This window comes from Natator depressus, chromosome 1, assembly GCF_965152275.1.
Source record: "Natator depressus isolate rNatDep1 chromosome 1, rNatDep2.hap1, whole genome shotgun sequence".
Lineage (NCBI taxonomy): Eukaryota > Metazoa > Chordata > Testudines > Cheloniidae > Natator > Natator depressus.
The window spans coordinates 161,280,505-161,299,524 of NC_134234.1; the positions used below are offsets into that span (position 1 = coordinate 161,280,505).

Here is a 19,020-nt window from a genome sequence, read left to right on the forward strand (position 1 = left end):
TAGGCATATGGTTATGTAGTCCTGTGGTTAACCAGCATGTGGTTAATGGGTAGACTTCTATAAACAGTGAAAGGTAAGCGGAGTGTCTTCCTGCTTTTGCCAAATTGTGTCACAAGAGGCACCATCATTTTGAAATCTAATAAGTTTTGAAGAATATCTTTAAAGCAGTTACAAATATTGCACCTGGCCCTGATTCTCTATAGTAATTTTTCTGATTTTACAATCATGTTTAACTATTAAAAAATATTTTTCTCGCTCCTTGTGCTGTGTGAAAAACCTACAGAAAGAACAGGGGGACTGATTGAGTGTGTTAGGGAAACAGTGAAAACGCCCCCATTAAGTGCTATTAAATGTCCCAAGTAAATAAACTGGAAACATTATAGCTAGAAATAGATTAATAAATAGAAAAGTATTATTTTTCTCTAATCTCTTTCAGTTATAGGCATTTTAGGTGCTACTTGTAATAACAGTAAGTAAAATATTTTCTTAAAGAAGCAGGATATGTTCTTTGGCTTGATGATGTCCCTTTAATACTAGTTAAAAATCTCATGTCTTGGGGTGTTAATTTTCTTGGGGAGTTTTTAATAGCAGTTATTTTTGATCCCTCATAGAAAAGTCTGAGTATTGGCAACATAATTGCTATGATCTGTCTTACAATTTGGTATTTAAAAAATGTCAAAAACACTTTGGCCTTGAGTCTGGCTGAGTGGACCCAAGCCAGGGTCAGCCGTCTTGAGGCATGGATCAAAGGTGGCTTTTATGCCACCTCTACAGCTCCTCCCAATACCTGGAGCTACTTTTCAGCAGAGGTTGGAAGGGTATTAGGAAGGCACTGGACTGGGATGCAGAAGAACTGAGTTTTTATTCCCGGCTCAGCTACAGACTTCTTGTGTGACATTGGCTGAGACACTTAGGGCTTGTAGCAATGCACACTAGAGGGGTGTGAATTCTAATGCACATCAACATGCTGTGTACTAACTGGCCTGTGTAGACCCTGCTGGTGTGCACTGAAAGTTCCCTAGGGCACATTAATGTACTACTGTTTGGAAAGGGACCACTTTAGTGTGCAAGGGAACTTTTAGTGCACGTCAGCAGGATCTACATGGGCCAGTTAGTGCACAACACATTGGTATGCTCTAGAATTCACACCCCCGTAGAGCGCATTGCTGCACTGTGTAAACAAGCCCTTATTTAACCTGTGCTTTACTGCTCCATCCTAATTCACTGGGACATTGTGAGGACAGAAACCATTAATGATTATGAAGTGCTCAGATATTAGTGCTGAGGGCCATACCGATACCTAGATAAGAACTGAGTTCAGATACTATTGTAAGTGAAGCTGTCTCATTCTCGTCACACGTGGATGTATACCTACATCTAGATAAACAAAGCAAACTATAACAATGGGAAGCTTTCATCAGAAGAAGCCTGAGACTTGGATGACAGGAATGTTGGAGTCCAGCAATGAGGTGCCTTTTGTAGAGTGTGTGGGAAAGTTTGTACAGCACATGCCTGTGCAAGTATAACCTCAATTATCTGAAACTCCCCATTGTCCAAATCAGGGCCGTGTTTCTTGACAATTTCATGATTATCCATGTCCCCCATGACATTCAGATAACTATACTGAAACACGCTACAGGTAGTACTGTAAATGCCAAAGTATTTATTTCTGTAAATGCCAAAGTAATAATTAATATTTATACAGTGCTTTATATTGTCAATATGCCACACATTCAGTAACTAAATAATCTGAAGGACACTAGACAAGTAGTAGTATTATCCCCCCTCCCCAATTTTACAAATGAGAGTAAAAGGAGATCACACCAAAACAGAAACAGAAATATTTAAATGCATCATAATCATGGCAGCATATATCATAATTTCTTATATCCATTTGAACCACCAAAACAACTAATTTTCAAAACTCAGAACTATGGTGTGCACATACCATATCTGAAAAGTCTTCCCTCTGAATTATAATGAAACCCACCATAATATCTTAGCAAAACTTTCCATAGAAATCCAGGAAGCTAGTTTTTACCCACAAAGGGATAAAATAAAAAAAAAAACGGAGTTTGTATAAAATATTCTTGTCCAGGTTTAAAACAAGGGGGAGGAAGTAGAGGAAATCCAGAACAATAAAATCTCTGTTATGTCTTCATGGAACTCTTTAATTCCCTTCAGACAAACTATAGAGATTTTTGTTATCTGTTCTCTGCAATTTCTTGGAGCTATGGTAGTAGATTTCTCTGCATTTTAAAGGATTCCTGTTTATTCTGTAGAATTGATCTAACAGTAGCTTGAAGCATCTACCAGGGGATTTTCAAAGCTTCCTAAGGGACTTGAACACCCAGTTCCCTTTGGTGTTGATGGGAACTGTGTGTTCAGATTCCTTAGACAGCTTTGGAACTCAGCCATAATTTATAGGGCTCTGTGAATTAACACCCTTAACAAATATAGATAATTTGTAAGTGGTAGTGTAGATAATTTAAAATATAACTGTCCAGCTGTAAACTGTGTATTTTACAAAGTAGAAATAACATTAACTGTAAATCAATTATACATGCTTGGAGCAGTAGCCATGTATGGAGTATACACAGCCTTGGATTGCCCTGAAGTGGATGTGAAATGCTGCACCGTATGGGCACATATATAATATATAGAGACTAAAATATGATGTGTTTTCGAGCTGTTGAAAATGACAGATACAAATTCTCTCAGTGCATGTTGTATTGTAATCATCAGTAAGAGAGTAATGTGCTTTCCTGTTGCAGGGAAGAGCTTCACCCTAACCATCACAGTCTTTACAAATCCTCCACAAGTAGCCACGTATCACAGAGCCATCAAGATAACGGTGGATGGACCTCGAGAACCCAGAAGTAAGTGATCTGGCAACAATGTTAATGCAGGTGTGAGATTCCATATTAGAACAGGGGTTCATCACCTGTCAGATTAAATGCAGCAAAATATAAGATTCATTGGGAGCAATGGATGTGCTTTGAGCTAAGGCTATCCACTAATGATTTTAAATATGCCTCTCTAGAGCTTAGTTCTGCACGAGTGTATTCGGTTGTTCAAAAAAGTATTTGAAGTGCTCTGCACTTGAAGGCAACAAACTCAGGTAGGATTTGTATAGTACACAAGACAGAAGGGATATTGGGTAAAAAAAGGACAGGACATACATTATGCAGCATTTCCTGGTCACTTTGACTTTCAGATGGTCATAGGATTTTTAACTTTAGAAACCAAGATGCCACTGATCTAACTTTTCAAAGTTGGCAGACAAAAGCAAAAAAAAAAAAAAATTCAGAAAGATGACAACCGGCTGTTCTTGTGTATAGTTTATTGTGCCTCATGCTGGTTTATAACTTAGGAAAACTGTAATTGTTAAAAACAGCCCTTCAAACAGACAGATGGAATTTACTCCACTGGGGTGCACATTTTCACAGACAGTCGTCCTTGCCAAATTTTTTAAAAGCATTAAGTATGAATAGAAGATGAATGATTTGATATCTGTAGGGACAAATCCACAAATTTCACACAAGTACAGTTTTTGGAAAAAACAGATGTACAGTCATCAGATGCTTGTGCAACACGTGCTCTGCTTATTACCATGGGCAATAATTTACCTCAGTCACTAAACTTCATGTAGAATTTTCATATTTTTTATCAAAATGCCCTGATGTAAATTGAGGTTTGTGGTTTCCTTCTTTTATTCCCTCTGCACATTTGGCATAGGTTCTAACTGTTGTTTAAGAGAAGTCATCCCAGGAGAGGAGAACAGAAAAAAACGAACACCCACTAGAGGGTGATCCGTGTAAGCCAGGGTTATTTACTGAGTATTGGAAGAACAGTGAGGTTCCAATGGCTAAATATAATAGGTTAGAAAACTCTCCGGCTTTCAGCTGCCTTTTATTCTCAATAGTTGCCTGCAGTTATGGGCTAGATCCTCAGCAGGTGTAAATCAGTGTATGCAGCTGTACTAATGTATTAAAGATCAGGTCCCAGGGTTTTTAGGATTTGAGGCCAGCCTTTGAAACACAGAGGACCTTTTCTTTTCTTTTCTTTTCTTTTCTTTTCTTTTCTTTTCTTTTCTTTTCTTTTCTTTTAGTGGTGGTGATGTTTTCTTTTGTTTTGTTTTTTGAATGAGTGTCTACATTGTTCCTGAGAAATATCTCTAGAAAACCAGCAACTGTGCATGCAAAACAGGTATTTGTATATGCAAATACCAGATCTGCATGCACAATCACCTGGCCTTAGGTTTTTTGAATATGTGTCTGATAGAGTTCTAAGAAACAATATCATTCTGATGATCTACCTCCTGGTTTAGATCAATTGCTCAGTTGGTATAATAGTTAATATTTAATAAGGTTTTACATTTAAGAGAGGAAGTAAAGAAAACATCCCTGCTGAAGCTACATATGTATCTTTACAACTCAAACACATGTAAAAGCCTTTTTGTATGCAATTTCAATTTGTCATCGGGAAGTCAAACGTATAAAATGAGTAGTACACACAAGGAAGTTTTATGCACGTAGTACTAAGGGGTCAAATTTCCTTTTGATAGAGACACATAACTCTCATTATTGCCAGATAATCTGTTGTATATGAAAGAACAGAACATTTGCTACTAAGCACTGTAGTTTGATATCTAATCAAGAGTTTCTTGAATTGCAGCAATGGTTCCATATATATGATACATGCAATACACTTTAGATAGTTGAGGAAAATGCAGTGAACTCTTTGACTAGATGGGCCTAATCCAGCCCCAGTCAATGCAGAGAAGAGATGCTACCCAGAGCACACGTTATAATAGGTTTTCCTAAACTGTGTCATGTCACCTGATTTTTATTAATTAGGCAGAAAGTTCCTTCCACTGTCTAATTCTTTTCAGTATCTCTCATAACATTCAGGCAATTGTGGCGGTACTGAACCATACCTTATTTTTATATACTCTCTCACTCTTTGTATTTATGGCACTTTGGATTTGTTGAATCAATTAGATCCAATGCAGTCATCTGAACAAAAATAACTTGTGTTACTGCTATCTGCATAAACATATTTTAAGGGGTTCCTTGTAGTACGTGCAGTGTGTTGCAGGGATTGAAAATTACACTGCTCCAAGGTCAAGGCTTTGCTATGTTCAGACCTGGACCAGTGTCAAAAGAAGCACTGCTGGACTGAGGGGATCATGAAAGATGTAAGCTCCAGTATCTCGAGGCCTGCCATGCTTAGAAATAAATAGTTCACAATCAAATTGCAACTTAAAAAGGAAACATTAGTTCAAAACTTTATTGACATGAGTAAAATTATGCACATGCGTAAATGTCTGCGGGATCAGGACATAGCTAACTGCTTCATGAGCATGCCCCTCATAGAATCATAGAATATCAGGGTTGGAAGGGACCTCAGGAGGTCATCTAGTCCAACCCCCTGCTCAAAGCAGGATCAATCCCCAATTTTTGCCCCAGATCTCTAAATGGCCCCCTCAAGGATTGAACTCACAACCCTGGGTTTAGCAGGCCAATACTCAAACCACTGAGCTTCCCCAGGGTCCCTCATATATGCCCATTTTCCTTTACACTTTTTTTAAAACTCTGTACATTTGCAGGTAACATGGGGTGCATATCAGTGCCCATTCTGGAGGCCTGTCCCTGGTGCTCAGCCTTACATATGCTCATACATAGCCTAAGATTGCATTTTCATGGATGTGCAAATAGCCTTGCCCAACGTGCTGTATCTATTTCAAGGATTTGCTAAATTGCGGCCTAAATAGAAATGTTTGGGGGAGGGCGTTATGGTTTTATAGGAAATCTTTAAAGTCATGGCACTGTTTCTGTTCGTCTTAGGGGATGGGCTTTTTTGTTTTGGTTTGGTTTTTTTACGACATTTAAATTGAGGGTCAAATTTGAATTGACAGTGTGTCTCATCTCTAACTCTAGTGGCTTGTGATATATTGGCTGCAAACATCATGTTGAAATTGAAGTGGGGAAAAAAACCCAAAATGGTAATCAAAATAATATGATTTTAAGGAGCAGTATCTCGCAGCCTGCCAGGGCTAGAAACACTTGGACAGGCACACTACTAATTGTGCTTTCAGGACCAGTAATCTCTCCAAGCATTGGTCTTGTACCCAAGGATCAGACAGAAAAATGTCAATTCTCATATTTTACTTTTCACAATAGCAGGCTGACACCTCTGCTGGGGTGGACTTAAGGTAGTAATCCTAATACAAAATTTTAATTGTTCTAGTTACCGAGTATTAACCCTAAATATCTGAAAACATGAGGAACTTGTTATGGTCTTTTCTTTTCTTTTTTTACCTTGCCTTCAGAATTACAAGAGTGCAAAATCAGCCTGATAATGGGGCTGTGGTTGCAACATTAACTTTGGAAAGATTATCCCCTCTTCACAATAAATCAACACACACCTGCACAGTTGATCTTTGCACCCTGATCCTTCAAGACTAAAACCACAAGCCTCTACCACTTGAGCCAAAGGAATATCTCTATGAGCTACTTCTTGTATAAATGCCTCCGTGTTCTTTCTAAGATCTTGTCTATGTCTACACATAGGGTATGTGTAGCTACATGCCACAGTGAAAGGCAGGCTGTGTCCACGCTTGTCACTGCAGTGTGTAGCTACACATGGCAGTGAAAGTCTCTGACAGCGGGGAAGCAGCAGGGAGGCAGTGTGAAAAATAGCAGTGTAGACTTTGCAGGTATTGCTTGGGCATCTAGAGAGCTTTGGAGTGTATGTATATACCTATCTAAATCTATCAGCAACAAAAATTGTTACGAACTTTGTTTTATACTTACAATATAATTACTTTATAGTCAACATATATAACTAGTGCCTACGTTTTCTACTGTATGGAAAGTTTGAAAAAGCAGCAACAAGCCATTTTTGAGCTAAGAATAAATTTAAGACAAAGGTCAAAATCCAAACCAGGATAATTTTTAATGAGCTTTATCTTAAAAAAACCCAAGCAAACACCGATCAACAAACTGTCTTCAAACTTTGCAGAAAAGCGCTCTCTTGTCTTCAGAGATTATTTGGTCAAACATGTTTGACTCAAAATTCTAGGGGTGTGGTATTAGGGCGTAATAATGGAAGCTGGCTGCCTCCTTAATTTATGTGCATAGGACGGGCAAAAGGTGAAACAAGAACATGTAATATGATTTTAAGCCATTTTTGTCAAGTAGAAAAGTACAGATATCCAAGGATGTAAAAGCAGGTATCCATTAACTTCTGGATTTTTTTTATTAAGTATTTGTGACGTGTAAAGGTCTACGTAATATACCACGTACTACTGTGAGTGCATGTCTGCATAGATACATACAAAACCAAATTTCTCAGATGTAGATCCTGAAATGCTTGCACAATTATGTACTTTATGGGTAGTTGATTACAATGATTGTGCGTGGAAATGGCCAAATATTTGTTTATTAGTCAATTTGCATATGTAAATACCAAATTTCCATTTGTGGTAACTGCATGTACAAATTAGTTACAGAATTGTGTCTGGTTTTAATTTCTTTTTTTTTGCATTTCTGAATATGCATATCTATGCAGTGTTTCTTGTAAAATGATCATAGTGCACAGAGCCAAAGCACAAAAGGACATGAGTCTTCCTCCACTACTTTTATTTATTTTTTAAAAGTTTTCATTTTCCAGATTTTAATAAATGCTTATTTTTGACTTTTGTATAAGAGGGAAACATCCTGTGCTGGCAAGGAGATACGATGACCTCAGAGCTCATTTTCAACTCCATCTTCTCTGATTCTATGACTCATATAGCAAGTTGCGTTTCTATGAACTAACTCCATGGGGAAAATCATTAGCATTGCAGATCAAGAGAATTGCTCCTGGAAACTTGGTAGAAATATTATGACGATTCTTACATTAAATATGGCCCTAAGGCTGTCTGACGTATGGCTGCTCTTAAAAATTATTTTCCTTCTTTTGACTTCTTTTAGTTCTTCCTTTTGGATTGTTTGAACTATACAGCTCTGAAGTGATTCTCTAGTAGAGCTCTGTGCTGAAGGCACTGTGTAAATTCCAAAGGGTTTGTAGATTTACGCCAGACTTACTTTTTTTTTTTTTTTTAAGCTGAGTTGTCCAGGCAAAAGCTGAATGTTAAAGGTGTTTGTCCAGCATGAATATATGGTTGTCCCAATTAATTTTGGCCACACATAATTAACCATATGAACTCCTCTCAAAGAGCAGTCTGGGGTGTAGGTTGCTGAGCAGAACTTGAGGAAGAATGTAACAAAGGGCATGTCTGCGCTAAAAACTTAAGTCAACCTAATATAGGTTGACTTACAGCCGCCACAGTAATTACTGCGGTGGTGCATGTCCACACTACAGTCCTTCAGTCGGCGATATGCGTCCTCACCAGGAGCACTTCCACTGACCTAATAAGGCCAGTGTGGGGAGCTGCCGGGCTCTCAGCTCCACTTGTTGCCCCCCAACGGGCTCCCGGCTCCACACCAGCTGCCCCACCATTCTCTGTTCCCTGCACACCCCTCCCGCCCTGGAGCGGGACAGCCATCTGGGCTCTTGCCTGCCCAGTCCTCACTGGGAGTGGGGCAGCTGCCCAGGCTCCCAGTGGGCTCTCAGCAAGGAGCCCAGGCAGCGGGCAGCAGTTGGGCTGAGAATGGGGAGGACTTGCTTGTCAATTTCATGGCTCCAGCACGGAGTCATGAACTTGGCAAGAATGACAGCCAAAGGCTGATATAAGTAATGCAGTGTCTACGTGGACACTGCATCACCCTAACTACACCAATATCAGCCCTATGCCTCTTGTGGAGGCAGATTTATTATGTCGGTGTAGTACGGCACACGTATTAGGGAGCAAGGCTGTAGTGTGTACGCTGACATAGTTAGGTCGATATAAACTGCTTTATGTTGACCTAACTGTGTAGTGTAGACCAGGGCAAAGAGGCTGGCCAGACAGACATTATCCAGTTCTATTGCCATCTGGCAGCGTTAACAAGAAGACTGAGGCCAGTATTCATTCTCCACCTTTGATCCTTTATGATCCACTTTTGATCAATCAGTGTATTTAAGTGCAGGACAGCAGCTTGTCCAGAGGCTAGTAAGTGATTAAATCCCAGCTGTAAAGATCAGGGATCAGATCATCCCTTGCCATGGAAAAACCTATGGAAGGTGGCTCTGAGGAAGGAACTCTCCAAGGATCCTCTTATGGAGAACTTTTCATTGGGGGATTGCCCCTCCTCCTCTCCCAGGTATCTTTTCTGGGAATTCTCCCCAGGGCTGGAGGGGAGACACTGTGTGTCTGGCCAGTCCATGCCTTCCCTTCATCTGTGCAGTCTGTTCCCCACTCTGCACAAACCCTGGATCCACGGAGCACCTTCCACAGGGTTTGGAGGGGGTGGGAAGTGCCTCACAAGTGAATGATCCCTCTCTTCATAGATGCTGACTCTGTGGGTGCTCCGGGGCTGGAGCACCCTGGGGGGAAAAATAGTGTGTGCTCAGCACCCACCGGCAACCCCACGGATCTGCTCCTCCCTCTCCCCCACCCCAGTCCTCCCGCCTCGCTGATCAGCTCCTCTCACTCCCTCCAAGCACCTCCCACCCGCCGTGATCAGCTGTTCAGCGGCATGCAGGAAGCACTGGGGGGAGGGGGAGGAGCAGGGGCAGAAAGAGGCAGGGCATGGGGTGGAGTGGAGTGGGGCAGAGCAGAGGTTGAGCACCCTCTAGGAACTCAGAAAGTCATAGCCTCTGCCTCTCTTTCCCACAGGAGCTGGGAGATCTGTGTACAGAGGGTCCCCTCTGCATTCACATCTGGGATGGATGATCTCACTGGGTTTTTATACATCTACGATTTTTAAACCTTGCTTTCGGGCTTGTATACAAGGAAAAGCTATTGCATTGCTTTGGGACCTACTCTTTTGTACAACCTGACTTTACAATATATGTTAGATTTTGTCAGGTGAGGGTTAGATAAAAGCTTTAGGTCCCAAAAGTGAAAACTTATTTTACTAGACATATTGCATTAATCTGCTAACTCCTTAGACCCCTACAGAGTAATTTAATGATAATAAATTAGTTTGGGACTTCTGTGTCTGTACTCAGTTTCTATTAAATACAGCTTTGACTGAAAGCCAAAACATTTTTCAAATCTTTCTTTTTGTCTCAATGAACTAAAATAATGTTAAATGCCTTCAAATCCTTTCTTTCTTTCTTTCTTTTTTTTTTCTTTCTTTCTTTCTTTCTTTCTTTGGAACTGAGACTAACTTTTAAGAAAAGATTTGTATCAAACTGTAATTTAGAAATCACATCTGAATAAGTGGCTGTGTCACTGTCATAAAATGATGGTACCCCCCAGGATTTCACTGATTACTTACCAGACCCTTTCATTCACCTGGGGATTTGTAATATTTCACAGATTCTTTGGCAGAAAATTCAAATGAAAAAATTAAGTGATATTTTTGGCTTGCTAGATAATAAAATGAGAGAGTGATTCAGAATCTTATTACTTCTATAGAACCAGTTGTGTGCTAAGCACTTCACAGATCATTTGTCCTCTAAGGATCAGCACCCAAAATTGCTAGATACTTTTAAAAAATCCTGGCCAAGGTACTTTTCCCCTAAGAGCTTCCAATGTAAATAGATCATGTATAGACAAAGAATGCAATGGACTGCAATGAACACAAATGATTGAGCACTGATGTGTGCATATTCTGTATTCATGTATTTTCTTGTATTATTAAAACTTAGAGGGGAGTAGGAGTTCTGGGTTTAAATTATGAGTACACAACAAAGACTTTTAAAATCAGCTTATATAATTTTCATATAGAAGTGTACAGCAGCAATGTAAAATTACAAAACATTCTAGTTCAAATCTAAATTTAGATTTGAGCTAGAATGTTTTGTAATTTCACACTGCTTGCTGTACACTTCTAGTAAAAAGAATATATATTATATATATATAATTTCATTGCTTGTATTCTTTTTACATTTTTTTCCATATGTGAGTCATGTTGGGAAAACCATTCAGGAACAGTGACTGAGTTCAACTTTAAGCAGAATAAAACACTGCACTATGTGAGCATATACAAAAGGAAACATGGCATGCTGAAGAAAAGACATCTGAACAGATGGAAAATGCAGGGCATTCCCAACAATCTATCAGTTGCTGGGATTGCTTTGCATTCTCCCAGAGCAGCAAGGAAATGTTGGCACAAAAGATAAAGTTCATGTCATGCAGATGCCAATTGTCCCTCCCAAGTATGTATATTGCCCATTCCAACCTCTAATTTTTAAAATTATTTTGTTAACAAAATCATTTTGCTGTAGGGCATAATGAGAGCAAGAGACGTAAAAGAAATAAATTGTGTTGTCGGTTTGTGATGAGTGATCGTATGTTCTGAAAAGAATCTAAATTATGAGGAAATACGTCTGCTTATGACACACACATGTTTACATGACGGCATTGAATTATAGCAATGCGCTCTACAAGGGCTTGAGTTTTAGGACCATCTGGAAGCCATTGTTGGTATGGAATGTTGCTGGCTACCTGCTTGGCAGTGGCAGCTTGAGAGGTTAATGTTAAATCAATTCTTCAAAGTCCAAACTGACTTCTCATTGAAGGTGCAATTTCAGGTGTTGAAACTGATCTATAAAGACCTTTGTGATTTGGATCCTGGCTACCTGAAGAGACCCCTTCTCCTTATGTGAGGCCACTCTTCATGATAGTCCCAAGGGTTGAATGTCTTGTGGCCAATGGCAGGGTGTTCTCAATGGAGAGCCCTTGACTTTGAAACTCACCACCAGGCTGGTAGGGCCTAAGTCTGTCGACTTTCAGGGTATGGTGCAAGGCCCATCTATTCTTAGACCGTAACAGAGTGATATGATTGGTAATTTAGATCTATTCAATGTGGGGTATTTTTCTGCTGTCATTTGTGATAGGCACCTATTTTATAACTTTCATAATAATATAAGCAGCTTTATAAATGACACACTGACATGTGTGTTTGCATTTCACTGAGAAAATATTTTATTTTAGGAGTAGGCTAGGTATAGTGACTCATGATGTGAGACAAGACATGTTCCAGTGGTAAGAGCATGAGACGAAGGGCTTGTCTTCACTATGGGGGTAAGTCGACCTAAGTTACGTGAATAACATGAATTACGTGAATAATATAGCTGGAGTCGACTTAGCTTAGGTTGACTTACCTCTGTGTCTTCACTGTGCTGCATCAATGGGAGATGCTCTCTGGTCAACTTCCCTTACTCTTAATGAAGAGCTGGATTACTGGGGTTGACTGGAGAGCTCTCTGCCATCGATTTAGCAGGTCTTCACTAGACCCACTAAATCAATCCCTGCTGAATCAATTGCAGCAGCATCAGTCTCCCCATAGTGAAGACCAGCCCTAAGAGACAGTAATTCCAGCATTCTAGTCCTTCCTTAGCCAATACGTCCCTCTGCCCGCGCCACTTCCCGCAGCCCCCATTGGCTGGGCACAGCGAACCGCGGCCAGTGGAAGCCGCGATTGGCCGAACCTGTGGACGCAGCAGGTAAACAAACCGGCCAGGTCCACCAGGGGCTTTCCCTGCACAAGCGGTGTGCCAAGTTTGGGAAAAGCTGGTATAAGCCAGGACTTGCAGCAGTGCAGCTTACTGTGGGATAAGTTGTATCAGTGCAAGTCAACATTTATGCTGGTGTAGATACACTTGTGCAAAAAACTTCAGTATAGACAGGGTCTACCCACCTACATTCCTAGTTGTTTTAATTAGCTAATTGTAGCACCTAGTTCACAAGAGGATCAGTCCACTGTTGTTTGTAAGGTACTTTGAAGGTGAACATATGACCAGGGAAGAGTATAAAAATATTGCTCGGGCATGTAGGAAAGATATCAGGAGGGCCAAATCGCACCTGGAGCTGCAGCTAGCAAGAGATGTCAAGAGTAACAAGAAGGGTTTCTTCAGGTATGTTGGCAACAAGAAGAAAGCCAAGGAAAGTGTGGGCCCCTTACTGAATGAGGGAGGCAACCTAGTGACAGAGGATGTGGAAAAAGCTAATGTACTCAATGCTTTTTTTGCCTCTGTTTTCACTAACAAGGTCAGCTCCCAGACTGCTGCGCTGGGCATCACAGAATGGGGAAGAGATGGCCAGCCCTCTGTGGAGATAGAGGTGGTTAGGGACTATTTAGAAAAGCTGGACGTGCACAAGTCCATGGGGCCGGACGAGTTGCATCCGAGAGTGCTGAAGGAATTGGCGGCTGTGATTGCAGAGCCCTTGGCCATTATCTTTGAAAACTCGTGGCGAACGGGGGAAGTCCCGGATGACTGGAAAAAGGCTAATGTAGTGCCAATCTTTAAAAAAGGGAAGAAGGAGGATCCTGGGAACTACAGGCCAGTCAGCCTCACCTCAGTCCCTGGAAAAATCATGGAGCAGGTCCTCAAAGAATCAATCCTGAAGCACTTACATGAGAGGAAAGTGATCAGGAACAGTCAGCATGGGTTCACCAAGGGAAGGTCATGCCTGACTAATCTAATCGCCTTTTATGATGAGATTACTGGTTCTGTGGATGAAGGGAAAGCAGTGGATGTATTGTTTCTTGACTTTAGCAAAGCTTTTGACACGGTCTCCCACAGTATTCTTGTCAGCAAGTTAAGGAAGTATGGGCTGGATGAATGCACTATAAGGTGGGTAGAAAGCTGGCTAGATTGTCGGGCTCAACGGGTAGTGATCAATGGCTCCATGTCTAGTTGGCAGCCGGTGTCAAGTGGTGTGCCCCAGGGGTCGGTCCTGGGGCCGGTTTTGTTCAATATCTTCATAAATGATCTGGAGGATGGTGTGGATTGCACTCTCAGCAAATTTGCGGATGATACTAAACTGGGAGGAGTGGTAGATACGCTGGAGGGGAGGGATAGGATACAGAAGGACCTAGACAAATTGGAGGATTGGGCCAAAAGAAATCTGATGAGGTTCAATAAGGATAAGTGCAGGGTCCTGCACTTAGGATGGAAGAATCCAATGCACCGCTACAGACTAGGGACCGAATGGCTAGGCAGCAGTTCTGCGGAAAAGGACCTAGGGGTGACAGTGGACGAGAAGCTGGATATGAGTCAACAGTGTGCCCTTGTTGCCAAGAAGGCCAATGGCATTTTGGGATGTATAAGTAGGGGCATAGCGAGCAGATCGAGGGACGTGATCGTTCCCCTCTATTCGACACTGGTGAGGCCTCATCTGGAGTACTGTGTCCAGTTTTGGGCCCCACACTACAAGAAGGATGTGGATAAATTGGAGAGAGTCCAGCGAAGGGCAACAAAAATGATTAGGGGTCTAGAGCACATGACTTATGAAGAGAGGCTGAGGGAGCTGGGATTGTTTAGTCTGCAGAAGAGAAGGATGAGGGGGGATTTGATAGCTGCTTTCAACTACCTGAAAGGGGGTTCCAAAGAGGATGGCTCTAGACTGTTCTCAATGGTAGCAGATGACAGAACGAGGAGTAATGGTCTCAAGTTGCAATGGGGGAGGTTTAGATTGGATATTAGGAAAAACTTTTTCACTAAGAGGGTGGTGAAACACTGGAATGCGTTACCTAGGGAGGTGGTAGAATCTCCTTCCTTAGAGGTTTTTAAGGTCAGGCTTGACAAAGCCCTGGCTGAGATGATTTAACTGGGAATTGGTCCTGCTTCGAGCAGGGGGTTGGACTAGATGACCTTCTGGGGTCCCTTCCAACCCTGATATTCTATGATTCTGTGATTCTATGAACAGAAGTTGGTCCAATAAAATATATTACCTCCCTCACCTTGTCTCTAGTTTGCTAACAGTACAAGTTCCTTTCTTACATGAGCAGTAAATGAGAGGATGTCAGATATATAGCAGACTTGAGGCAGTATAGGGAAGGAGTTTCAGTAAGAATACACTTCATTATAAAAGTTATTTTAGTTTCTTTTTGTAATCATCAGTTCATCCTACTTGATCCATCTTTCTTCAAACAGTTCAATTTTGAATCTAAAACAGTCACCAAATCATTCAATTTCTCTTCAATCTTCTCATTCTTGCTGACCTTATTTCTGTAGTGGCTATTTGCTTTTACAACCTTCAATCTCATTTATTGACCATGATGCATATTTTTAAGTGTTTATTTGTACTTGTATTTGTATTCTGGGATCTTCAGACATGTTCAGCATTGGTTTAACTCGGCTCCCGTTGAAGTCAATGGTAAAACTCTCAATAAGGTCAATGGGAGCAGTTAGGCCAGTGCAAATGCATTTGAAAATCCCTCCCTAAAAATGCAGTAAATACTCCACTTCCTCACCAGCTGACTCTGCAGCACTGCCAAACCCCTGCAGCACACAGAGGAGAGGTGATCATCATTTATCCAAGGAGACCCTTGTATTATTAAGGCTGGTGAACAAGTACGTCTTTCTGACTGTTCCATAGGAATATGGGGAAATACCAAGTAGACTTGTGCGTAAGCAAAGGTGTTTAATAGGCAACCTAATCAAGTTATTTTATTTAACATAATATATTTATTTTAGCAGGCAGAAGAAAGCGCACAAAGTAGACAGCTGGATATATACCTGTTGATTGTTCCTTCTCACTTAGAATCCAGTCCTATAGGGTGCTGCTCAGCACCTCACAAGACCGGGCCCTTTAACTCTCTCAGACTTATCTGTCTTGTCTTTCCTTAGTCTTCCTTTTGTCATTAAGGACCATATTCTGATCCTTGATTTAAAGCCTGAACCAATGAGAGGTTCTAAGCTTCCGTAGGGGCCTTGCGTGGGATCAGGGGAAATGGAATCAAGCCTAGGATGTGCTGTGCAGTCAACTCATTGCAGTTTCCAGGCTGCAGTACATAAATTGTCTACGCGCCTTCCACATAGGGTGGTTAGCCAATGGATCTATATAGTTTGTTGACCTACTGGCGTTGCCTCTGTCCCGTTCTGCATCCTCCCCCAAATGCCTTCTGCACTGCTGTTGAGAGAGCTGCCCTGGAGCGAAGTCCAATGGTGTGTGCCAAGGGAGTTCCACCAAGTCCCGTTACATGACATCTCCACCGTCCCCTTCCTCTCTCCAACTCCATGCAGCGGAACACCTGTGGTGCTTCTGCTTTCCAGGCCCTGTCACTTCCTCCAAGAGCGGGGCTCGGAGTGAGGAGTTGTGCCCCTTAGAACTGGAATTTAAAAGCAAAACTATTCCTACATGATGCTGTGTTGTTCAAAACAATCTGCTGTAAATGCAGAGCTTTCATGGAGTCCTGCTTAGTAAGAAGTTTTCTTAGTTATGGGTTTTAACAGAATGGTAGCCACTCAGGGGGACGGCATAGCTTTGTGTCTGCACAACATCATTGCTTCTCAGTGAGCAGCCGTGTCTTTCACGTTGTGGTTAATTGCCAGAAGTAAAAATGCTTTTTTGCTGCAGTCAGAGCTCAGCTTGTCGTCTGTTATCAGACGCTGTACCTGTTTCCTTCATGTAGACACACAGAAACACTGGAGGCTGTCATTGTTGTATCCTTCTCTGATACGCTGGAATGAACAAGTTCCTGGAAAAGAATTTCTGCTCCAGAGGTGATTCAGATTCTTGCCTTTTGCCTATCAGCCACGATGGGCAAAATGAAGAAGCAATTGAGTTTTAACAAACGTTAAAAGGTGTTTCATGGGGGCCAGGCTGTTCACATGTTGGTTTGCAATGGCCTCTGCCAGAGGAGTTCGACTCCTATGTCCTAAGAGAGGGAGAATGATGTATAGAGGAGGCTGTGTACTTCTATCTGTGGAGTAACCAAGAAAGATTTGTCTGTCCTACAGCACACTCTGTCAATATCTGAAGCAATATTAGCCTGCCTATCACAGAAAGAGCATCTTATTTGTTCTCCGTACCCCTGAACAGATGAGGAGCAGTATGTACAAATGGAGGAGGGGAGATATGTGAAGGAAGTTAAACCAGCCAGTGATGGAAAGTGCTCCCATTTCTTTGTACAGCATAAAACTTTTCATCTGAAGTATAATAGTTCAAGGCAAAGAACTCATCTGACCAGCTTCCTAAGACTGAGTGATCAAGAACTGTAAAGCTACGGTGTAACCTTAACACAAACTGGCAGAAAAGTTTAGCCTGTAACTTTGACTTAATTACTAAGAATCTGCCTGCCTTTCCTGCAGGCACACTGCAGCCACACTGCATTATGGACTGGTCTTGGTTACCTGCTCTACCTATCTTCACAATCTAGCCGCGAACAGTTTTGGTTGACCACATCACTTCCCTGTTGAAAGTTAATACTGTTTGACTCATTCTGTGTTGCTAACACCAAGCCAAAGAAAACAAGCTTAAAGAATAACCTGCTTGTATGCAGTTTGGAAACTACTCAGAGGCCCTGCTTTCAAAATACTATACAGTAGCTTACTATATCTCTCTGCAGCTGCAAAGAAAATGAAGGAAGTAAAAATGGTGCAAAAATATAAAATAAAAACTAGGCAGAACCACAAGAAATTTATGAACTCTCAATGAGCTGGAATCCTGCTTGGGCACTACATAGTATTACTCCAGTGGAGAGACGTTAAGTCAAAGAAGAAAAAGTTCACACCATTTCAGTGAAAAGTCAGGTATTCTGAACTATTGCACAGCAAAACAATTGTGAGTTAAATTACGTTCCCTGTACTCAAGGAAGGCAAAGATTTTTTTTTATTTTATTTTCCTGCTGAAGTGAAGAAACAGATTGACAAAGCCAGAAGAGTACCCAGAAGTCACCTACTGCAGGACAGGCCCAAGAAAGAAAATAACAGAACGCCACTAGCCATCACCTTCAGCCCCCAACTAAAACCTCTCCAACGCATCATCAAGGATCTACAACCTATCCTGAAGGATGACCCATCACTCTCACAGATCTTGGGAGACAGGCCAGTCCTTGCTTACAGACAGCCCCCCAACCTGAAGCAAATACTCACCAGCAACCACACACCACACAACAGAACCACTAACCCAGGAACCTATCCTTGCAACAAAGCCCGTTGCCAACTGTGTCCACATATTTATTCAGGGGACACCATCATAGGGCCTAATCACATCAACCACAATATCAGAGGCTGGTTCACCTGCACATCTACCAATGTGATATATGCCGTCATGTGCCAGCAATGCCCCTCTGCCATGTACATTGGCCAAACTGGACAGTCTCTACGTAAAAGAATAAATGGACACAAATCAGACGTCAAGAATTATAACATTCAAAAACCAGTCGGAGAACACTTCAATCTCTTTGGTCACTTGATTACAGACCTAAAAGTTGCAGTTCTTCCACAAAAAAACTTCAAAAACAGACTCCAACGAGAGACTGCTGAATTGGAATTAATTTGCAAACTGGATACAATTAACTTAGGCTTGAATAGAGACTGGGAGTGGATGTGTCATTTACACAAAGTAAAACTATTTCCCCATGTTTATTCCCCCCACCCCCACCCTCCACTGTTCTTGTCAGACGTTCTTGTCAACTGCTGGAAATGGCCCACCTTGATTATCACTACAAAAGGTTCTTCCCTCTCCCTCCCCCCCCCCCCGGCTCTCCTGCTGGTAATAGCTCACCTTAAGTGATCACTCTGGTTACAGTGTGTATGGTAACACCCATTGTTTCATGTTCTCTATGTATATAAATCTCCCCACTGTATTTTCCACTGAATGCATCCGATGAAGTGAGCTGTAGCTTACGAAAGCTTATGCTCAAATAAATTTGTTAGTCTCTAAGGTGCCACAAGTACTCCTTTTCCTTTTGCGAATACAGACTAACATGGCTGCTACTCTGAAACAGTGTAGCTAATTTTTTCATGGGAGAAGGATAATGTTTTCATGTGTTGTCCAAGTTTGAACAGTAAACAGCTAAAGTGGGGAAAATTCACTTTTCCTGTTGTAATTCCCTGGCTTACACTCGGAGGATGAGCAATGGTTATTGTAGCAATGCAGGCATAATCCCGTAGTGTAGACAGAGTCAAAACTGATGGAAGGCTTTTTCTGTAGGGGAAGGAATGCCACCTTCCCAAAGAACAGTAGCT

At 41.5% G+C, this 19,020-nt stretch overlaps 1 protein-coding gene across 2 annotated transcripts in view; it reads left to right on the forward strand.

Moving 5' to 3' along the window:
- Window positions 1-19,020, forward strand: part of RUNX1 (RUNX family transcription factor 1) — an 89,195-nt gene that overhangs the window by 23,308 nt on the left and 46,867 nt on the right. For both annotated transcript variants that reach the window (XM_074946555.1, XM_074946562.1), the window contains exon 3: window positions 2,775-2,879. In XM_074946555.1, the coding sequence (XP_074802656.1) occupies window positions 2,775-2,879 (105 nt within the window). The remainder of the gene's footprint in view (window positions 1-2,774; window positions 2,880-19,020) is intronic.